Source organism: Schistocerca americana, chromosome 6 (assembly GCF_021461395.2).
Source record: "Schistocerca americana isolate TAMUIC-IGC-003095 chromosome 6, iqSchAmer2.1, whole genome shotgun sequence".
Classification (NCBI taxonomy): domain Eukaryota; kingdom Metazoa; phylum Arthropoda; class Insecta; order Orthoptera; family Acrididae; genus Schistocerca; species Schistocerca americana.
In genome coordinates this window covers 201609410-201634306 of record NC_060124.1, presented here as the reverse complement: position 1 = coordinate 201634306, position 24897 = coordinate 201609410, and the positions used below count along the sequence as shown (strand labels likewise).

Below are 24897 nucleotides of genomic sequence, written 5' to 3'. Positions count from 1 at the left end.
CCGCAATACAGCAGGGAACCTCCACCTTGCTGCACTCGCTGGACAGTGTGTCTAAGACGTTCAGCCTGACCGGGTTGCCTCCAAACACGTCTCCGACGATTGTCTGGTTGAAGGGATATGCGAAACTCGTCGGTGAAGAGAACGCGATGTCAATCCTGTGTGGTCCATTCAGCATGTCGTTGGGCCGATCTGTACCGCGCTGCAATGTGTCGTGGTTGCAAAGATGGACCTCGCCTTGGACGCCGGGACTGAAGTTGCGCATCATACAGCCTATTGCGCAATTTTTCTCAGAACGTATTTATTCTTAAGGGTTAGAATTTGGCGACAATCAACTCCGGGGTGGTGGGCCTGCCACCCTCCCCCTGCTAGTGCCACAGTGAAGAAAGACTGCACTCTACCTACAGTCAGGCTAATAGCCCGGACACGGGCTTGCGCCACAGAATTTACCCTTTTTACTTTGCCTTATCAACCAGCATTTCATTTACGTGTACTGTTTTTCTACATAGTCTCCGTCAAGTTCTATGTCCTTACATCGGCGTTGTGTAAGAGCATGTTTCCGCTGCTGGTAAAAAGTCTTGTCCTGTGCTCGTTTCACTGCATGGCCATCTTCAAAGTGTGTCCAACTTAGAGAATCTTTAAATGGCCCAAACAGATGCTAGTGCACCAGATATGGGCTATAGGGTGAAAGAGGCAACCCGCGTTCTAATCTAAGACTTTATTAGATCTGAGATGAGACGCAGGAATAACAGTCACCGTGAGAGACACCTCAGAAGAAGATGGCGAAACTGATCAAAGCAACGATACAGACGGTGAAGATGTTGGCAGCTTCCTTCATTAAATCACCTAGTCCATAAGCCGTGACAGGCTATTGTACTTAGTCACGTAAAACACGTACAGTGGAAGTAGGCACATAGCTTAGTAACAACACGTGTCTTTCTTTCCGCAACCCCCCCCCCCCCCCCTTTTTCCCAACCCCTGCTGAACTTTGGTGCCCTATCTGCAACTCATCTCTGATCTTTCCCAACATCTTTAAACTTCTTTAATATCAACAGATCACTAACATTGTTATTTAACACTCTCCGGTTTTATGATCATTTTCATTTTTATTGCTGAAAATAATATTTGCTAGAAATATGAAATAATTTATGTTATTGCATGAAAAATTGTTAAATGTACTACCTGTTATTAAAATGTTACGCAACAGGTCTCTAAATAAGTAATTAGTGAAATATAAAAAAACGGTATGCACTGTCGTGTTGGTGCAAGATTTCTTTTGGGTTCTTGTCAGACCTGAGAAGTCGAAAATAGGTTTTAAGTTTATTCAGGTACCTCACATATGGTTCTGGATAAATGGTTGGCTCGAAACTTGCTGGTAGATTAAAACTGTGTGCCGGAACGAGACTCGAACTCGACACCTTTGCCTTTCACGGACAAGTGTTCCACCGGCACTTGCCCACGAAAGGCAAAGGTCCCATGTTTGATTCTCGGTTCGAGAAACAGTTTTTATTTGCCAAGAAGTTTCATACCAACGCAAACTATGCTAGATCGCGCACGTATATGTGTGCGTGCAGTAAGACCTGGCTGTCTCCACAGCACGTCGCACGTTCCGTGAACTCTCGTACACCACAGTACACATCTCGCAACAGATGACATCATAAAACACGGCATGGAATATTTCGATGTCGTTGCAGTGTTATCTTACGTTGGTTTTTAAACTGGTCATCTACCAAGTTGTGTGTGTTAATGGATCGTATCCGAACAATCTTTGGTTTGTAAATATTTTTCTCGGGTTTGCCTCGAGATAACATTGTGCAAGGCCCGCAGCAGTAACGACACCAACTACTACCACTTAAAGAAGTAAAGAGTTACTTGCCTGAAATATTGTGGGACTAGCACAATGTTACCCGAAGACCAACTCGAGAAGTGTGTTTGAAACAAATCCATCTGGAAACATTGAAACGACGCAACCTTTGATTTGTTGATGCACTCTTCCTGTTAGCGTCTCGTGTAAACAGAGAAAATAAGGACTAACTTAATGAGTTCTGAAAACCAACTATAATAAATAATAATATAAAACGAACTTATCGAATAGAAAATTTTACATGTTAACAGTGAACTCATAGAATCAGTTGAAGAGCTTTGTATTCATGACTGTTCAGGACAATGACTGGGTGGATATAAGAGGAAGTAGAAACAAGATTAAAAGTGGCCTTGTATGCATTTCGCAAATTAGATTCGCGAAATTAAGATTATGTCATGCCTAAAACGGAAAATTTGCTTTCGGTGTATATGACCAGTTTTACGTGAAGCATTCGTTAATAAATGTGATACCAGACGCTAACAGGAAGAGTGCATCAACAAAACAAAGGTTGCGTCGTTTCAATGTTTCCCGATGGATCTGTTTCAAGCACACTTCTCGTGTTTGTCTTTGGATATCATTGTGCTAGTCCCACAATATTCCACGCAAGTAACTCTTCGACATATTTAAGTGATAGTAATTGGTGTCGTTACTGCTGTGGGACGTCACAAACTACATATCGCATTTAACCTACCGGGTGTTCATAAGTGTCGATAACTTCTAAAAAATAATTGTAGCATTTATTCAATAAGCATAAATATCTATTCACATCTATGTATACATTTTCATTTGATTTCCACATGGAATACGTCCATATCATCAATATAGTCGACTTCGAGTTATTAGGAGAATTTTAAGACAGTGAGGACCATCTGTAAAGGAGACGGCGTATATAGGACACTAATGCGACCCATTGTTGAGTACTATAAGAGTGTTTGGGACCCGCCTCAGGTTGGATTAAAGGAAGGCATCGAAGCATTTCAGCGGCGGGTAGCTGGTTTGTTACTGGTAGGTTCGAACAGCACGAAAGTGTTATGGAGATGCTTCGGGAACTCAAATTGAAATCCCTGGAGGGAAGGCGACGTTCTTTTCGAGTAGTATTATTGAGAAAAGTTTAGAGAACGGGCATTTGAGGCTGACTGCAGAACGATTCTACTGCCTCCAACGTACAACCTTGAACATAAGATTAAAGAGATTGCGGGTGTGCGGTAGCGTTCTCGCTTCCCACGCCCGGGTTCCCGGGTTCGATTCCCGGCGGGGTCAGGGATTTTCTCTGCCTCGTAATGGCTGGGTGTTGTGTGCTGTCCATAGGTTAGTTAGGTTTAATTAGTTCTAAGTTCTAGGGGACTGATGACCATAGATGTTAAGTCCCATAGTGCTCAGAGCCATTTTTTTTAGATTACGGGTCGTAAGGAGGCATAAAGTCGTTTTTCTCTCGCTCCATTTCGGACTGGAACAGAAAAGTAAGTGACTAGTAGTATTGCAGGGTACCGTCCGCCATCTAGATATCGAAGCATTCCTCTCCCATCGTTGAAGAGCGTAACTGAATTCATTCTGAAGCATATCTTGTCAAACAGCCTATGCTGGATCCCTGCTTCGAGTTCTTGGATCCTGCAAATGCCTTACCTTCGCTTTTTATATCCAGTCGAAGAAATCCGTGGTTGTCACATCAGGTAATGAACGCGATGGCCACAGCCTTGCTGATCCTCTGCCTAACACATCCGTCAGCGAATCATCTTCTATTTAGGTACTCCCTTACTATGAGAGCAAAATGACGGGTTGCTCCATGCTGTTGGAACACAACAGTTTCAGAAGTGTGTTCTTGTTGAAACTGTGGCGCCAGGAATTGCTCCAGCATCTCAGGGTACATATTTCCTGTCATTGTATTTTCTGCAAAAGTAAAAAATGGTTCAAATGGCTCTGAGCACTATGGGACTTAAATGCTGTGGTCATCAGTCCCCTAGAACTTAGAACTACTTAAACATAACTAACCTAAGGACAGCACACACATCCATGCCCGAGGCAGGATTCGAACCTGCGACCGTAGCGGTCGCGCGGTTCCGGACTGTAGCGCCTAGAACCGCTCGGCCACTCCGGCTGGCGCAAAAGTAAAAGATCTGTAAACTGTAAGACTATGAATTCAGGCCACACATTCACTTTTGGTGTATCCCTCTGCCATTCAGTGGTAGCGTGAGGTGGGTCGTTATCAAATATGCGGCAGTTACGTTTGTCGAAGATGGCCTCATTAGTAAATAAAATGGGATCCATGAGATATTTGTTGCGTGCAGTTTCTATCAAATCGAGCTGCGTAATCCTCGTGGTCTACAACTTAAATGTTGTAAGCTTTTTTCTTTAGAGTAACGTGTAAAACTTTCAAAATCATTTATTATGGCACGTATACCTCTCAGCTTAAACAACGGGCTGATGCATCCGAATGCCTTTCGATTGCCTATTTGATTGTCTGAGCAGTCTCTTGTCTTGCCAGGTGATCTCCCAGTGTGCGATCCGGATATGTGTTCTTGCTGTTGCTGATTACTGAAATTTCCAATGCGTTCTTGTTGCATCTCCAGATAAGATAAATCTCGGAATAGTGCACTGACAACATTCACACGTTCTTCTATCATAGCTGTTTTCTTGATTTTCCTAAAAAAAAAGGGCTCCAATTATCACCGAAATTGTTTCCCATTGAGTATTATATAAATTCATCCATTCTTTCTTAGAAATGGATCGGGACTTTATGATCACCTTGTACTGTAACTTATCCTAAGATTCCCATAGCCCAGAGAATTTTCTACGATGACTTTTTCCCCATGGCCGATGGGTCCCGAAATGAAAACCACAGTGAAAATCAGATACGTTGTAATTGAAAATTTAGCTGCTTCTGTACAAACTCCTCACTGCTACTTAGACATTTTTCGTAGCGTGGTACCAGCTTTCCAATACCCTCGTCGCCGCCTGCGATTTCCGCTAGTTCCTATGCTGGCCTGCAGCTCGTTTTCTGTGCCCAAATGCTGTAGTCATAGGCAGTGGTTCATGTGAGCAAAACGATGAACATCACAGGCAGATAATGGATAAGATGCGTGATCAAACACTTCCCATCCTATACGCCGCAGAAACGTCTTTGCTGCCGCTGTAGTGTGCGGCCGAGCATTGTCATGAAGAAGGACAATGCCTTCTAACAACATTCCTCTTCGCTTGTTCTGAACTGCCCTTCATACACGATTCTTCCGAATCACCTGATCCATTCGCTGAACAAAACCATCGGTTGACACTCGCTTCTCTCCCTGACCACCCGCATAATGAACGTCTTGTACGTTCTGCTTCAAAGTTCCTGCACCATTGCTGTACCATTGTCATACTTAACAGTTACGTTATGTGGGCTGCCTGAAATCAGGCTGCAACCCCTCAGCATGAAGAAGTCGAGTGACAGCATGCTCTTCACACTCGGTGGGAGATTCTGTTGTTCTAGGCACCTTCACGTGCGCACTGTGCACTCAGAACTGAAAAGTGCGACGTTACGAGATCGCCGGGTATTCTGGACAGTGTGCAACACATGCGCACAAAGTTTCGGCGGATTTTCACTGTGCTCTTAATTTCGCGACCGATCGGACCTTTTATGAAAAGAAATAGTCCTCATGTGAAGTAACATTTGGTGAATGGCTAATGTTAAATTTTCATCCCAGTTCTTTTTCTGTATTTTGTCCCACTTTAGTACTTTCGGAAGTCTCTATTACGCATGTTACATGTTGTTGTTGTTGTTGTTGTTGTGCTCTTGCCGGCCGGTGGGGCCGAGCAGTTCTAGGCGCTTCAGTATGGAACCGCGCTGGCTGCTACGGTCGAAGATTCGAACACTGCCTCGGACATGGATGTGTGTGTTGTCCTTAGGTTAGTTAGGTTTAAGTAGTTCTAAGTTCTAGGGGACTGATGACCTCAGATGTTAAGTCCCATAGTGCTCAGAGCCATTTGAACCATTTTTGTTGTGCTCTTGAGTCCGTAGGCTGGTCTGCTGAAGCTCTCCATACTACCCTAACGTGTGCAAATATCTTCAACTGCGAGTAACTACTGCAACATACATCCTTCTGAATCTGCTTGCTAGGTCTCCCTCTACGGTTTTTACCCTCCACACTTCTCTCCTGGACTATATTGATGATTCTTTGACGTCTCAGAATATGTCCTACCAACCGACCCCTCCCTCTAGTCGGGTTGTGCCATAAATTTCTTTCCCCCCAGCTCTGTTCGGTGGTTCCTCATTAGTTACGTCGTCTACTCATCTAACCTTTAGTATTCTTCAGCAGCACCACATTTAAAAAACTTCTGTTCTCTTCTTGCCTAAACTGTTTATCGTCCATGTTTCACTTCCATACAAGGCTAGACTCCATACAAAAAGCTAAAGGAAAGACTAACACTTAAGTCTGTATTCGATGTTAATAAATTTCTGTTTTTCAGAAACGCTTTTCTTGTCATTGCCTGTCTACATTTTATATCCTCCCTTCTTCGGTCATCATCAGTTGTTTTGCTTCTCGAATAACAAACGCATCTACTATTTTAAGTGTCTCATTTCCTAGGCTAATTCCTTCTGCATCACCTGATTTAATACGACTACATACCATTATCCTTGTTTTGCTCTGTTGATGTTCATCTTACATTCTCCTTTCAAGACAACGTCCATTCCGTTCAACTGTTCTTCCAGATCCTTTGCAGTCTTTGACAGAATTACAACGTCGTCGGCAAACCTCAAAAGCTTTTATTTCTTCTCCATAGATTTTAATTCTTACTTCAAATTTTTCTTTTTATTCCTTTACTGCTTGCTCTTATAACTGCCATGTGATTTTAAATAGACTTTCGTTCCTGCATTTGACCCTTGCCACATTCATATTTGACAGAGAGTATTCCATTCATATTTGTCAAAAGCTTTCTCTAAGCTTACAAATGCTGCAAACGTAGCTTTGTCTTTCCTTAACCTGTGTTCTATGAGAAAACGTAGGGGAAGTATTGTCTCGCGTGATCCTACATTTCTCCGGAATCCAATCTGATCTTCCCCGAGGTCGGCTTCTACCAGGTTTTCTATTCTTCTACAGAGCATTCGTATTGTTATTTCGCAACCGTGACTTAATAAACTAATAGTTCGTAAATATTCACATCTGTCAACAAGTGCCATCTTTGACATTGGAATTACAACATTCTTCTTGAAGACTGAGTGTATTTCGCCTGTCTCATACATCTTGCACATCAGATGGAAGAATTCTGTCGCGGTTGACTCTCCCAAGACGATCAGTAGTTCTGACGGAATGTCGTCTACTCCAGGGGCCTTGTTACTACTTAGGTCTCTCATTTCCTAGGCTAATTCCTTCTGCATCACCTGATTTAATACGACTACATACCATTATCCTTGTTTTGCTCTGTTGATGTTCATATTACATTCTCCTTTCAAGACAACGTCTCACAGTATTGTATCTCCCATATCATCCTTTCTACGTCCTCTTCTCTTTCTACAATACTACTTGAAAGTTCATCTTCGTTGTACAGGCCCTCTATATACTGCTTCCACCTTTCAGTTTTTCCTTCTTTGCTTAGGGCTAGTTTACCATCTGAGCTCTTGATGTTCATACAGGTGGTTCTCTTTTGTCGAAAGGCACCTTTAATTTTAGCCTAGTGATATATGCTTTTAAATCCTTGTCCTCTAGCCATCCTGCTCAGCCATTTTGCACTTGCTGTGAATCTCATTTTTTAGACGCTTCATTTATGTTATATACACTACTGGCCATTAAAATTGCTACACCAAGAAGAAATGCAGATGACAAATGGGTATTTATTGGACAAATATATTATACTAGAGCGAACATGTGATTACATTTTCACGCAGTTTGGGTGCATAGATCCTGAGAAATCAGTACCCAGAACAACCACCTCTGGCCGTAATAACGGCCTTGATACGCCTGGGCATTGAGTCAAACAGGGCTTGGATGGCGTGTACAGGTACAGCTGCCCATGCAGCTTCAACACGATACCACAGTTCATCAAGAGTAGTGACTGGCGTATTGTGACGAGCCAGTTGCTCGGCCACCATTGACCAGACGTTTTCAATTGGTGAGAAATCTGGAGAATGTGCTGGTCAGGGCAGCAGTCGAACATTTTCTGTATCCAGAAAGGCCTGTACAGGACCTGCAACATGCGGTCGTGCATTATCCTGCTGAAATGTAGGGTTTCGCAGGGATCAAACGAAGGGAAGAGCCACGGGTCGTAACACTTCTGAAATGTAACGTCCACTGTTCGAAGTGCCGCCAATGCGATCAAGAGGAGACCGAGACGTGTAACCAATGGCACCCCATACCATCACGCCGGGTGACACGCCAGTATGGCGATGACGAATACACGCTTCCAATGTGCGTTCACCGGATGCGACCATCATGATGCTGTAAACAGAACCTGGATTCATCCGAAAAAATGACGTTTTGCCATTCGTGCACCCAGGTTCGTCGTTGAGTACACCATCGCAGGCGCTCCTGTCTGTGATACAGCGTCAAGGGTAACCACAGCCACGGTCTCCGAGCTGATAGTCCATGCTGCTGGAAACGTCGTGAACTGTTCGTGCAGATGGTTGTTGTCTTGCAAATGTCCCCATCTGATGGCTCAGGGATCGAGACGTGGCTGCACGATCCTTTACAGCCATGCGGATAAGATGCCTGTCGTCTCAACTGCTAGTGATACGAGGCCGTTGGGGTCCAGCACGGCGTTCCTCCTGAACCCCACCGATTCCATATTCTGCTAACAGTCATTGGATCTCGACCAACGCGAGCAGCAATGTCGCTATACGATAAACCACAATCGCGATAGGCTACAATCCGACCTTACTCAGAGTCGGAAACGTGATGGTACTCATTTCTCCTCCTTACACGAGGTATCACAACAACGTTTCACCAGGCAACGCCGGTCATCTGCGGTTTGTGTATGAGAAATGGGTTGGAAACTTTCCTCATGACAGCACGTTGTAGGTGTCGCCACAGGCGCCAACCTTGTGTGAATGCTCTGAAAAGCTAATCATTTGCATATCTCAGCATCTTCTTGCTGCCGGTTAAATTTGGCGTCTGTAGCACGTCATCTTCGCGGTGTAGCAATTTTAATGGCCATTAGCGTATATTACATTTCCTAACGTAAATAACTAATGAGAGATCTTCCTTTGTGTTTTACAGGCACTATGCTCCAGCGGAAGACCGTTCGCGGGAACCCTCGCCCAAGCACCGGGAGAGGGAGTTCCGGGACCGAGAGAAGGACAGGGAGCGAGAGCGAGAACGCGAACGAGACAGGGGCCGCGATCGGGACCGCGATCGTGAGCGTGATCGCGAGCGCGGCAGCAGGGAGGTGCGCGAGCGGCGGGAGCACAGTGGCAGCACAGCGGCGACCGCGCAGGCGACGACCACGCGGACGCTGAGCCGCACGCAGAAGGAGCAGCGCGCCTCGGAGAAGCTGATCCGCGTGGAGCGGCTGGCGCACGGGCCCGAGGCCAGCGACCTCGACTACGACGACCGCCACTCGCCGCAGCGCTCCGCCCTCGACGACACCGACGTCGACGACCGCCACTACCCGCAGCAGCAGCAGCAGCGCAGGCGGCGGGACCGCGACCGGGAGGACGACGACGGCGACGACGAGGCCGAGGAGCAGCGGCGCGCGCGCAAGAAGAAACCGTCCAAGAAGGCCGCCGACGCCCGGCTGCTGGAGGCGGAGGAGGAGGCGCGCGAGTCGGAGGCGGAGGACGCGCGCCGCGCCGACACCATCAAGCGCGGCGGCACCCTGAGGGCCGAGGACCAGCGCAAGAAGGGCCCCGCGCCCGCGCCGCCGCCGCAGGACTCCAGGAAGAAGGAGAAGAAGAAGCAGGGCTCGTCCGCCATGGACAAGGTGAAGCAGCTGTTCGGCGGCTCGTCCAAGAAGGACAAGAAGAAGAAGAAGGACAAGGAGAAGGGCCAGAAGGAGGAGGCGGACAGGAAGAGGCGCGACGAAGACGAGGACGGCGAGGAGCGGGACCCGGTGGCGGCGCGCTACACCGAGTACCGCGGCGACCGCCTGCTCGACACCGACGAGGAGACGCTGCGCGCCACGCCGCACTCCATGCGCCGCCGCCCCAGCACCGACGCCGACCTCTCCTCGCAGGTACGGCGCGCGCCTGCCTACTGCTCTGATGTACACGCGACGGGAAGAGCAACTTGTGACTTGCTAAAAACAATCAGCAACGTAGATCGCATAAATATTTCTTTATTTGAGGCAACCGGTTTCGACAATTTTTGCTGTCATCCTCAGGTCTTAGAAATCTTTTTGTAATGAAACATTTTCATGTTACATAGATAGAAACAATATCATTTAGCTACAACATAGCAGGTCACCAACTGGAAGCAGTTAATTTAAATTATCTGGGAGTAAGCATTAGGAGTGATTTAAAATGGAATGATCATATAAAGTTCATCGTCGGTAAAGCAGATGCCAGACTGAGATTCATTGGAAGAATCCTAAGGAAATGCAATCCGAAATAAAGGAAGTAGGTTACAGTATACTTGTTCCCCCGCTGCTTCAATACTGCTCACCGGTGTGGGATCCGTACCAGATGGGGTTGGTAGAAGAGAGAGAGAAGATCCAACGGAGAGCAGAGCGCTTCGTTAAAGGATCATATAGTAATAGCGAAAGCGTTACGGAGATGATAGATAAACTCCAGTGGAAGACTCTGCAAGAGAGACGCTCTGTAGCTCGGTACGGGCTTTTGTTGAAGTTTCGAGAACATACTTTCACCGAGGAGTCAACCAGTATATTTCTCCCTCCTACGTATATCTCGCGAAGAGACCATGAGGATAAAATCAGAGAGATTAGAGCCCACACACAGGCATACCGACAATCTTTATTTCCACGAACAATACGAGACTGGAACAGAGGGGAGAACCGATAGGGATACTGAAAGTACCCTCCGCCACAAACCGTCAGGTGGCTCGCGGAGTATGGATGTAGATTTAGATGTAGACCTCACTAAAGTGCACACACACACACACACACACACACACACACACACACACACACACACACACACACACACACACACATATATATATATATATATATATATATATATATATATAGAGAGAGAGAGAGAGAGAGAGAGAGAGAGAGAGAGAGAGAGAGAGAGAAAGAGAGAGAGAGTGGCAAAGGTGGAAAAATGGGCCCCTGCTGGTATTATGGGCCCCCTACATATTTGGAAGTACAGGCCACGAATTCAAGCGGAAAGCACATGAACTACTAGAACTAGTTGCCTAACTTCACTGTAGAGTGTGCAGACGTAGTAGCTGTCATGGTTTGTGAGTAGTTGTGCTGTGGATTTTTTCGCTGTCATCAAAAGTTTAAAAGTTTAGTGTTTATTTGAATAAAACTCAATTTCTAACATGGTATTACTAAAACTAAGGTTAGGTACGGATTTGGCTTGTTGTTGGGATGCCGTTTTACATTAATTAACGTCGGTTGCGAACCAAACTAACCGTAGGCAAAATCGTTTTTCCCAAGACGTCGAGGGTGGATATATGGGCCCCTTTTGCTGCTGGTGTTATGAGCCCCGTAAAATCAATCAGATTTTATGGGACGATTTACAAATATTGCTACTCTTTATGTTTCAGATGCCTCGAAGACATCTTATACCACCAAAAAAATCGAAACGGCAATCGTGGGACAAAGCAAATGTGTCAAATGCTATTATAGCTATTAAAGAGAAAAAAATGGGGTTGAAAAAAGCGGTTAAAGTGTACTCTGTCCCTCGTTCTACACTCCAAAGGCTTTCACGAATCGATAAACCGGTCGAAGAAATAGTTAATATTAAACTGGGCCGTCCACCGGTTTTACCACAGGGACTTGAGGACGAACTGGTTAAATATCTTCTCATAATGGAATCCGAATTCTACAGCCTTACCAGAAATGACTTCAGGCGCATGGCCTACCAGCTTTGCACGAGAAATAAAATCCCTCATCCATTTGTAAAGGGCAAAGTTTCTGGTCGAACTTGGTTTGGCCATTTTATGTCACGGCACAAAAATATTATCTCTATTTTGAAGCCATCCGCAACTTCGATTTCACGTGCTAATGGGTTTAATGGTTCAAATGGCTCTGAGCACTATGGGACTTAACTGCTGAAGTCATCAGTCCCCTAGAACTTAGAACTACTTAAACCTAACTAACCTTAGGACATCACACACATCCATGCCCGAGGCAGGATTCGAACCTGCGACCGTAGCGGTCGCGCAGTTCCAGACTGTAGCGCCTAGAACCGCTCGACCAACTCGGCCGGCAGACGAGTCAGGTCTTAGTGTGGCTCAAAGAAAAATTTCTCGTGTCATCGGCCTGAGGGGAAAAAGGCAAGTTGGTGCATTATCTGCATCTGAAAGAGGATCACTTGTAACGTGTAAAAAGATGCTTATGTGTGTGACTATTCTGAATAGACTAGGCATAGACTGTTGAAATCATCCCACCAGTAGACTAATTAACAATGTTCAGAGTGAATCTTTCTTTCATTATACACAATAATTAAATAAAATTTTTTTTTCAAATTTTTGTTTCTTTTTATTTCAAATTAACATGGGGCCCATATTACCAGCACAAATTCTTGACGCAACAAAATGCAGGCTATCAGGGAAAATAAAATTTTGTTTTAAATATTAAAAAGTTGAACCAAAACATGTCGTAACTATTTGCAGGACATACTAGAGAAATGTTTTACGTTAATTTCAGGTGATTATACTAAAAATAAAAGGTGTTATATAAAATAAAGAAAGTGGGGGCCCATTTATCCACCTATATATATATATATATTGAATATATATATTGAATTATCTCATTTTCATAAGACCGAAGGAGCGATCTCTTACTTCCCAAAAGCATTCAACAGACTAGGTCGCATAAGTAGTTGTTTATTTAAGTCAACCGGTTTCGACAGACTTTGCCGTCATCTTCAGGTCTTAATAAGCTTTTTGTCATGGAACATTTTCATATTACGTTGGACATCACACCAAGTTGTCATGTGGGTAAAATTCAGCACATTATAAAAGGTGTGTCATAACTGAAATATTCGTAAAACATTTAAAAACATAAAGCACTATATATATATATATATATATATATATATATATATATATATATATATATACTCGTATATATTCATTTCCACAGAGTGCTTTATGTTTTTAAATGTTTTATGAATATTTCAGTTATGACATAAAGCACTATATATATATATATATATATATATATATATATATATATATACTCGTATATATTCATTTCCACAGAGTGCTTTATGTTTTTAAATGTTTTATGAATATTTCAGTTATGACACACCTTTTATAATGTGCTGAATTTTACATAAAGCACTATATATATATATATATATATATATATATATATATATATATATATACAGTCATTTCCACAGAGTGCTTTATGTTTTTAAATGTTTTATGAATATTTCAGTTGTGACACACCTTTTATAATGTGCTGAATTTTACCCACATGACAACTTGGTGTGATGTCCAACGTAATATGAAAATGTTCCATGACAAAAAGCTTATTAAGACCTGAAGATGACGGCAAAGTCTGTCGAAACCGGTTGATTTAAATAAACAAATACTTATGCGACCTAGTCTGTTGAATGCTTTTGGGAAGTAAGAGATCGCTCCTTCGGTCTTATGAAAATGAGATAATTCAATCAACTTGTAACTACTGACAGACTGTGCCACAGGTTACCCAACATTCATACGTACACGTACATGGGATGTCTTCTATTACCGTATCGAACTGCCTTTTGCTCGCCACAGTGAAGCAGCTCAACAATTCTGAAGTCCCCTTCAGAAATATTGAGCCATGCTGCCTTTACAGCCGCCCATAAGTGTTGCCGTTGAAGGATTTTGTGCACTGACTGACCTCTCGATTATGTCTCATAGATGTTCGACGGTATTGATGGCGTACTATCTGGGTGACCAGATCACTCGCTCGAATTGTCCCCGATGTTCAAACTAATCTGAACAACTAGCACCTGATGACAAGGCACATCGTTATCCACAGAAATTCCATCGTTGTTCCGCAACATGAAGTCCATGAATGGCTGCAAATGGTCTCTAGGCAGCAGAACGTAACCATTTCCCGTCAACGATCGGTTCAGTTGGACCAGAGGACGTAGCCCATTCCATGTCAACACAGCCTACATCATTGTGGAACCACCACCAGCTTGCACAGTACCTTGTTGACAACTTGGGCTTAAGGACTCTTGAGGTCTGCCCCATCCCCGAACTCTCCCATCAGCTCTTACCACCTGAAATCGGGACTTATCAGAGCCACTGCTCTCGGTTGTTAAGTAAACGCCGGCGACCACTGCGTTGTCTGTGGTGCTCTGAGCACTATGGGACTTAACTCCTGAGGTCATCAGTCTCTTAGAACTTAGAACTACTTAAACCTAACTAACCTAAGGACATTACACACATCCATGCCCGAGGCAGGATTCGAACCTGCGACCGTATCGGTCGCGCGGTTCCATACTGTAGCGCCTAGAACCGCTCGGCTACTCCGGCCGGCGGACGTACAAAAAAAAGTATCATCTTGCCTGGTGAGGACACAGCCTCGAATTTTTTGGGGGGTGTTGACGACTCTAGATTCGCGTCTGTAGATGCCTCACTACGTTATGCCAAAGCGGCATACGCACATTTCAATCGGTTTGGTTGTTACGACGTTACGTACCTTCGTATTTGAACACTCTTTATACTACAGTTCCATATGGCTCGCTGGAAGACGCCGTAGTACGTGGCAACGTGGAAAGTACCGTCTGCCACGCACTCCATAGTGGCCCGCGTAGCGGTTGCGTTACATGGCAGGCTGACAGAAGGGCTGTAGGCTACTTTACAGTGAGTTGAGAAACTCTTCGGACAGCAGGAAGGCGGGGAGATCGGCAGCACAGCCCGCCGCCTGTCTTCCAGACTCCAGCCGGCCTGCTGGACTTCCTGGAGCCGGCGCGGCGTGGTGCGATGCGGCACGCCACGGCCTGGCCGCCACTTTCCCTGCGGTCGCTCGGTACGGGCTCCGTCTGCGCGACCACTTTCCTCTCCGTTGTGCGTACCCGTCGGCTGCAGCTGCCACCACGAGCGGAGGAATACCAGAGGGGGGTCATAAACTTTTAATTATCACCTCAAAGAAAAACAAGCTGCCACTATAAAAATTGGTGGTGGTCCTTCTCTACCCACTTTTCCCAAAAGTGAATGATTCGGCCGAGACCTTCATTCTTAAGGCTGCGCCGCTTTGTATGGTGTCTGTTAAACTGGGTACGCCTTCGCTGGTAGCAGTGGACATTAAAGCTCCACTTGAAATTGCCCTAATTATGGATGCCCTTAATGGGAAGTCAGTAAATCCCAAATAGAATAATATTATTGAGCTATCGGACTGTCCGCGGGAATGATTCATCTCTGACACACACACACGTAACGTAACGGAAATTTTTTAGCATCTAGAATTATCTACTATTGGGTGTTCCCTAACAATGTAACATTGTCACGGAACGTAATAACCAAACGACAGACCAGCTGCTGCCCAGAAAAACTGGAGGCAAACTTACCTTCTGTAAGAAACTTCCTGGCAGATAAAAACTGTGTGCCGGGCCGAGAATCGAACTCGGGACCTTTGCCTGTCACGGGCAAATGCTCTAGCAACTGAGCTACCCAAGCACGACTCACGCCCCGTCCTCACAGCTTTACTTCTGCCAGTATCTCGTCCCCCTACCTTCCAAATGCTGGCAGAAGTAAAGCTGTGAGGACGGGGCGTGAGTCGTGCTTGGGTAGCTCAGTTGCTAGAGCATTTGCCCGTGACAGGCAAAGGTCCCGAGTTCGAGTCTCGGTTCGGCCAGGAAATTTCATATCACCGCACACTCCGCTGCAGAGTGAAAATCTCATTCTGGTTACCTTCTGTAATTTAAAAATAATTTAGTAATACTAAAAAATGCTTGTGAGTTGAATTAGTTGCTCGAACCAGAAGTGGCTCCAATTGAACTATTGATCGAATTAAATCACGAGAATATCTCTGTAATTACCTCTGCATAAAGCGTTAGTGCAAACCTCATATTCACTCAGTACTAACATCCTGAAATCGGAATAAAATTTATGATGATTTCACCATTGACGAGACTTCCTAACAAGCATCCAGATGTCTCCAGAAACGAAAAGCCATGCAAGCACACATAAACACACGCACTTGCATTACTCGATCGAAAGACCCTGACAACGTCATTACGCAAAGAGGTACGATACTTGGCGAATATGTCTCTCTAAATCGAGAATCAAGTGTGAATTGTGTGGACTGTCTTCGAACCACGTAGCCTCTCTTGAAGTTCGCGGTGTTCTGCACTATCGAAAAGACATGGCACATCAGCCTCATACTTTCTTTTTTCAAATCCAACCATTTTGGATCGTTATGGTTCTGTTTAATATTTGAGTGCCTAACAAACTCGCCTAACAAACTACGCTACACTCGACTACAGCGCATCTGATTGCATCAAAGGGCTTTGTGACGTGAAGTGACCTTCCCTCTCTTAGAGTACATTTGTATTTCCATTTATTTTATATCTAATGTTTAAGAATGAATGATCATATTCATCTTATTTGGTCTGTGGTTCCGCGACCGGAATTGCCTATAATGATTTACATACACGCGCGCCGCAGCTGTTCGGCATGTGAAAACAATACAGCGACAAAGCACAGAAAATTGCCTAGCATTTGTTAATGTTAATGATTTGACATTACGTGAGCAAAAGGTTTTGAAGTCTTGTTAAAAATTAATCTTGCAAACAAATATGCCTGGCAGAGCTTCGTGTATATGACGTCAGTAGTATAAAATTGTTTTGGTTTGCTCGACATACAATGTACACTATCGAGAGGGATTGCCAGTACAAACACATTCTTATTATTTAAGCATCCAGAATGAAAGAAAACTCGACTAAGGTTATCTGTTCAATTTTTGTCTTCAAGTTAATTCTTTAATAAAACATTCACTTTTATCAGATTTCGTGTAGCGAAATCGATCAAGTCAGAACATTTTACTACGTAGGCAAAGAAAAAATTATTCCTGAGCACTCATGGTTTATATCATTACAAGACTAAATATTCTACTGCTTTTTATTCCTGTAATATTGTTCAAGAAGACAGGTGCAGCCTGCAAATTATTACATAAATATAAAGCTATTAGCGGTTTATGGCCGCGATCCAGCAGTGATCTGCAATGGCTTATGGCTGTTAGAATAAAGTATTTGCTCAATAATTCAGGGAGACGAGCTTTTCAGAAAGAAACGAAGTAGGTTAATATTTTAACTGTTGAATTGTATTTTGAAACTAAGCAAAAAATAATACATTTACAAAACACACGTTTTCGTTTTACAAGCGGTAAGCGTCAGAGATGCCATTACAGAACAACTTCCTTCTCGTACAGCGAAACAAAAGAGTGTCAATTTTCTCTCTGGCGGCGGTTTATATGTTTATTACGCCAGAGAGGTTGATGAGTTTATCCAAAGCAAACATTATCATCTGCTATTCTTTATACGTTTTATACATTGTAGACGCACTCTACTGGCTTTCATAGCACGACACTGTTTCCTATTTTATCGCGGTGGCATGTATAAGTCTTATACACGCATGGCATAAACGGACGATTGTGATGTTCACAAGGCATGTTCAAGAGTCAGCCATTTAAGTTGTTGTTTTTCCCAAATCTTAAGTGTGAATGGAGTCAGAAGAAAATCTAATCAATTGTACAGGGTGAAGTACCCCATGCCTTGCATTTCACAGTCGTTTGCAGAGAATGAACTTAGAAGTAGATGTACAGAAAAGTTTCTCTGTTTACGGCGTCATGCAGCTCAAAAATTGCCTCGTCGGTAATCGGCACAATAGCACCTCGGGTACACGTTCTTGGACTTCCCGACAAGAACTTCTCTGGCTTTCCCAGGCTCTCCGACTTATTACTGGAGATCAACTGATAGGGAGAAATCCCAACCCGCTGGTGCAGCACTACGATCGGAACTCCCAAGGACAACGGCACGTTGCCTTGCGGAATGCCTTGTGTCGATATTTTCAGAGACAAATTTCTCAGGCCCTCTAATTCCCTGAGTTCAAAGAGCTGGATTTGATTCTAATGTTGACACAGTAACAGTCATGTTCGCAGCAGAATATTGTTTAAATCAACAACTGGAGCGCATTAAGAAACTCTCATGGTCATATAGAATGATGTTTAATTCCGGGCATTACTCTTGAATAGTGTTTCAACAATGGAGTCACGATGCTAACTCAGCCAACGCGTAGTGTTAACTGTGAATGACAGCACCGCAGATCCTCCAGTCACCGTTTCCCATCCGAAGACTGAGTTGCGACCTCGCTATTTTGAGGGAGCTGTTTCTAAAGTACCCCAAAAGTAAATCTAAAACTCGATCTCAGATATTATGTTGTGACCATATTATGCCAATAAACTGCTATCAACTTACAGCGTTACCCCTGCTTATCCAACAAATTCCTTAGTGTCACAGAATGTAGCAGGAACATGTCAACAGTTGCTAGCCATGCTTTGGGTAGAGTTGTTGGAACTCCAGGTTTTCAACTAATACTAGGCCTAAAGGTCAGTGTTGCTTATTACTAAAGCGAAAGACACGAGTTGGATTCTCTTGTGACCACATTCTATTTATATGTTGGAAAGTTCTGAAACGAGACCCACCTAGTCCACTTGTATAAAATGAGAATCCTATTGATAAATTGAGTGACATTTATCACCAAGCTACGTGTTGCCATTCGAAAGTCTTGTACCATATTACTATATTTGTTTAACTTACTACTTCCAACTGCAGAAAGTGTGGGAACAACGATCTTTGTAAAGAAAGTCATTAGAAATTATTTAAATGAGGTCTTCTGCAGCAGAAGTTCAAAGTTGCAAAAGCACAGTGTCTAGAAGCAAAGAATGGGAGTTCAGGTTTTAACATCAGTCTGCGTCAAGGACAATGGATGGTTGGTTGGTTGTTTGGGGAAGGAGACCAGACAGCGTGGTCATCGGTCTCATCGGATTAGGAAAGAATGGGGAAGGAAGTCGGCCGTGCCCTTTCAGAGGAACCATCCCGGCATTTGCCTGGAGTGATTTAGGGAAATCACGGAAAACCTAAATCAGGATGGCCGGACCCGGGATTGAACCGTCGTCCTCCCGAATGCGAGTCCAGTGTCTAACCACTGCGCCACCACCTCGCGCGGTTAGGGACAATGGAGAAGCAGAGTGTGGGGAGAGGATGGGGGAAGGACACGGGTCAAAACCTTTTTGGAGGCATTTGCCGTGAGAAATTTGAGGAAACCAAGGAATTTGGATAGTCAGTCGAGGATCTGAACCGCCTTCTTCCATCTTGCGAATTCTGTGTGATAACCACTGCGCAACATCACGTACTAATCTCTATAAACAGTACCACTAAATGTCATACTACTATAGCATCCAGTAATTAATTTGAATTATTATTCTTCGCAATTATGATATTTCCATTTTTCGTGTATTTAGCGACGGCCTAATACAAAGCATCAAATTTCTTGATGATAATTGCTCGGAAACCATAGATTCCTCGTATGAAGCAAGTAAGTTACTGGTAGTGTTCACGTTTAACCATCTTTACTCCTCTAGTTCATCCTCGTCTGGAACGACCAAGCGAGGTGACGCAGTGGTTAAGGCACTGAGTGCCTTCTTAATAGTCGAGCTCCAAACCCCCGTCGAGCCATACCAATGTAGGTTTCCTTCGTTTCCCAAAAACAATTAAGATGAATGCTGCGATAATTCTTTTGAAAAGAAAACGGCTGATTTCTTTGCACATCCTGACCTATCTGAGCTTTCGCTCCGTCTCTAATGAACTCATCGTCGACAAAATATTATATCCATATCTTCCGTCCATCGTTATTTTTTTTTTTTTTTTTGTCTTCCAGAATGTCAGAATAATCCATCGCTATTATTTAGCATACATATTTCATATTTCTTATGTGTCTGTCTCGTTTCGTGTACCACAGAGAATGGGCCAGCTGATAACGTCAGCTTCGACCACACACTACACACGAATGAATCAGAAGAAACGACCTAAACAGGTCACCTATGCCAGTGACAGCGTTCCTCATAGTGATTTACTGAAACTGAAAACCATCTGACAAGGGAAACTCCCCATTGCACCCCCCTCAGATTTAGTTATAAGTTGGCACAGTGGATAGGCCTTGAAAAAGTGAACACAGATCAATCGAGAAAACAGGAAGAAGTTGTGTGGAACTATGAAAAAAATAGTAAAATATACAAATTGAGTAGTCCATGCGCAACATAGGCAACATCAAGGAGACTGTGACTTCAGGAGCGTCGTGGTCCCGTGGTTAGCATGAGTAGCTGCGGAACAAGAAGTCCTTGGTTCAAGTCTTCCCTCGACTGAAAATTTTACTTTCTTTATTTTCGCAAAGTTTTGATCTGTCCGTTCGTTCATTGACGTCTCTGTTCACTGCAATAAGTTTAGTGTCTGTGTTTTGCGACCGCACCGCAAAACCGTGCGATTAGTAGACGAAAGGACGTGCCTCTCCAATGGGAACCGAAAGCATTTGATCGCAAAGTCATAGGTGAACCGATTCCTCCACAGGAAAACACGTCTCATATATTCTATACGACATTGGTGACGGCATGTGCGTCACATGACAGGAATATGTTGTCGACCCACCTAACTTGTACACTTAGCGAATGGGTAAAAAGATTCTTCTACCTTGCCCGATTTAGGTTTTCTTGTGGATGTGATAACACTCCCAAAAAAGTGATGAAAACATAAGAGTTTTTCACATAAACTGAAAATAAAAAATTAAAATTTTCAGTGGAGGGAAGACTTGAACCAAGGACCTCTCGTTCCGTAGCTGCTCTTGCTAACCACGGGACCACGGCGCTATTTGACTTGCACTCTCCTTGATGTTGCATATCTTCGCATGGACTACTCAGTTTGTATATTTTACTAATTTTTTTCATAGTTCCACACAACTTCTTCATGTTTTCTCGATTGATCTGTGTTCAGTGTTTCAGGCCTATCCATTGTGCCAACTTATAACTAAATCTGAGGGGGGTGCGATGGGGAGGTTCCCTTGTGAGAGGGAAATAGAACATAGAAAGTTTCATGAATTTTGATTGAAAGCATCGTTAACTGCGCTCTAAATAACGCACTTGTACGCAATGCATTTCACAGATACGGTCGTGTCTCTCGCTATTAAATAACTACACGTGCAATTTGCGTGCGTGCGCCACTAGTATGATAAATGTCCTGGCAGCAATGTATCAGAATCCCTGACGTAGGCGTTAACCTTGCAGGCTGTTTTGCTCCAAGCGTCTCTGAGACCATTGTGGATGAAGTGCGCTGGCGGTTTCTCCTAATTACGCTATTACTCATTCTGACAGCTGGACAGAAAACCGCAAAAAAGTGTCTAATGTTGCTTGTTTCCAGCCTCAGGCCTGTGTGTGAGCGGGTGGTCCTTAGCAGTCTCCAGCGCAGGTAGTTTGCTCCACCCGCAGAATAATTTCCTTCTGACGCGTCCAACTGAAGTGCGTCGGTGTAATGACTTCATCAGTTATTGCATACACGAAGAGAACACGTTTGCCATTAATGCAGACAGGTTCGCAGCGATGAAGAACGAGATGTCGGGGGCATTGTCTTCCTCCTATTTCAACGGCGATCTCTCTTCGTGTGCAAAAGATTTTAGGTTTCTGGTAATTCACCCAAAGCCTTAAAAATCCGTTTTGTTATTAATTTGTACTAAGCTAATAGTGTGACGCACACATCTCTCAGACGTTCGAGAATTTGGTTCAATACGAAACAAAAATTTAACATTCCACGTATTGGCTTCATCCTCCGGGTCACGACTGCAGTTGAGTATAGCCTCCACCATGTACGCTACTTTTGGCCTGTGACGTCATCTTCTTGTCACGTAGGGGACGGAAAGAGCGTTCGGAAGTGACGCACCACTCTAAAGCAGGATCCCCCCCAACCCCCACTCTCTTCCACCCACCAGCCGAGCCAGGAACTGTGAAAGAAAGACAACAGGTGAAATTTTAAATACTTTTTCCGGTTACAGCATTCTTTCCGAAGCACCGATCAGTAGGTACGAACTGTCATTACTAAAACCACTGCCTTTCACACAGGTTTCTTCTCCGTAATCGAAGATTTCTGAGGTTTATGTGCCGAAAATGCGTTCAGCGATCGTTCAGATCATAGCAGCGTTGTGACAGTACCGTATAGGCAACATTAACGGAAAATAAAGAATATGTCGATTATATACTGATAATCGCAGTGCGCTTACATATTCCACCCTACTTAGTTACACTTGCTAAATGCTGTTATTCTAGAGCCTCAGACCCTCTTTATGCCAACGCCCTTGCCGAAATGGTTACACCGGTTCCCGTCAGATCACCGAAGTTAAGCACTGTGGGGCTGGGTTAGCACTTGGATGGGTGATCACCCGGTCTGCCGAGCGCTGTTGGCAAGCGGGGTGCACTCAGCCCTTGTGAGGCAAACTGAGGAGCTACTTGATCGAGAAGTAGCACCTCCGGTCACATAAAATGAAATACGCCCGGGAGAACGGTATGCTGACCACATGCCCCTCCATATCCGCATCCAGTGACGCCTGTGGGCTGAGGATGACACGGCGGCCGGTCGGTACCATTGGGCCTTCCAAGGCCTATTCGTACGGAGTTTAGTTTAGTTTTTAGACTCGCTTTATAAGAAGTAACCCAGCATTAAATCTTTGGGGCAGATCCAGCTTCCTCATTTAGCAATGAACCTTCCCATGACGCTGACAGATGTTTGCTGAAGGATGGATTTGAGTTTTAGCTCACCGTTGAAATTATTAGGATACTCTCTGGTGTCTGTACAAGGGTGTAGATCATTCTTCTTAGCACAGTTTCTGTCTTAAAGATAAATTGTGTATTGCATCGTGTTTAGCCAAGTAATCGAAGTTCACGCTCGTCACCTGTCGCAACGGGACAACCACTGCGGAGAACGCCCCCAAACGTGTACACCGCTCTACGCGTTGCAGTAGGATGGTGGTTACATCCAGTTACAGCAAAGATGGTTCACGTCTAGACATGAGTATGGGAGCAGGGCTGCTATGAAAGGAAGAAGCCGCCTACAAAGCTGAACAGACTTTCAGTGTTCCGCCGGGTCCCCGCGTGTGTTACCAAACACGAGGGTCGACAAAGCACCAGACTAGGCCACGGTCGTGTTGCGGACGTGACCGCTGACACGTGGCCTGGAAATCTCCGAAACAATCGACAGCGCTGAGCGGCTGACGTGGCATCAGATTACAGCAGCCATCGGACGTGCATCCCACATGATGTCACGTGCTTGTTTGCCTCCACTAAACGTTCAGCTAGTCCATTTCATTTTATTTTTATTTTTTATTGGTTTCAGGGAAAGCCCATTCACGAGATATAATTATGTCACTTAATGATACGAACACACTAGCCTGATCTCATTACAAAACACAAAACGCTGTATTACATAACCAAATTTTATTAAAACAAGCGGACAGATGTACGGGATTGAATAAAAGCCCCAAGTTTTTGAGATTATATATAAGCTCCCCTAATTTCAAAGTTTCCTTTTCGAGAGATGGATGAAACGGCAAATACATATGCTAGTGGACCTACTTATGGGGCTAAAAACGACTCCAGGAGAATAATAACCCGTAATTTTTTTTTTTCACTGCAATTGTTCTTGGATGCGAAATAAATATACGTAACTTACGAGTGCAGGACGTGACTCCTGGACGACGACATATGGAAGTTCGGATTTTGCAGTGATTCGTGCACAGATAGCCGAAGTTTAGGCGACCGCTCGCGTAAAGCGGCAAATTCGGGTTCGAGTCCTGGTCCGGCACAAATTCTTATTGCCTTCATTCCAGCCGATGGTAGTTCATATTCGCAGTTGCGAATACATTCCCTGTTCATGGATTATTGTATTTACCACAGTCTAGTAGTATTAACACAACGGCTATGATGACAGAATGGCATGCAGCCTACTTCTCTCGAATAGTACACACACGGGCAGCAAAGCCAGCGACCAACACCTTCTTTTCCCTTCCGCTCACCAGTCACATACTGGTGATGGAAGTTACTTCCGACATCGGGAACCGAACCAGGTACTTTCAGACAGGTAACATACTAGTGTCGTTAAGGTCCTCTTTATTTGTGAAAAAGAGGACAGAGTTAACCGTGATGTCGACGTTGTGGTCATTAGCGATGGAGCGCGTTCATGAACTGGTAACAATATGGGGTACATCTCCATCTACATTTATACTCCGCAAGCCACCCAACGGTGTGTGGCGGAGGGCACTTTACGTGCCACTGTCATTACCTCCCTTTCCTCTTCCAGTCGTGTATGGTTCGCGGGAAGAACGACTGTCTGAAAGCCTCCGTGCGCGCTCTAATCTCTCTAATTTTACATTCGTGATCTCCTCGGGAGGTATAAGTAGGGGGAAGCAATATATTCGATACCTCATACAGAAACGCACCCTCTCGAAACCTGGACAGCAAGCTACACCGCGATGCAGAGCGCCTCTCTTGCAGAGTCTGCCACTTGAGTTTGTTAAACATCTCCGTAACGCTATCACGGTTACCAAATAACCCTGTGACGAAACGCGCCGCTCTTCTTTGGATCTTTTCTATCTCCTCCGTCAACCCGATCTGGTACGCATCCCACACTGATGAGCAATACTCAAGTATAGGTCGAACGAGTGTTTTGTAAGCCACCTCCTTTGTTGATGGACTACATTTTCTAAGGACTCTCCCAATGAATCTCAACCTGGTACCCGCCTTACCAACAATTAATTTTATATGATCATTCCACTTCAAATCGTTCCGCACGCATACTCCCTGATATTTTACAGAAGTAACTGCTACCAGTGTTTGTTCCGCTATCATATAATCGTACAATAAAGGATCCTTCTTTCTATGTATTCGCAATACATTACATT

The 24897-nt window shown here is 44.3% G+C and overlaps 1 protein-coding gene across 2 annotated transcripts in view; it reads left to right on the top strand.

Annotated features, from left to right (window-relative positions):
* The window catches only part of LOC124619935 (zinc finger CCCH domain-containing protein 13-like), a 396933-nt gene that overhangs the window by 180877 nt on the left and 191159 nt on the right, over nucleotides 1–24897 (top strand). For both annotated transcript variants that reach the window (XM_047146583.1, XM_047146584.1), the window contains one exon: nucleotides 9049–10003. In XM_047146583.1, coding sequence (XP_047002539.1) covers nucleotides 9049–10003 — 955 coding nt within the window. The remainder of the gene's footprint in view (nucleotides 1–9048; nucleotides 10004–24897) is intronic.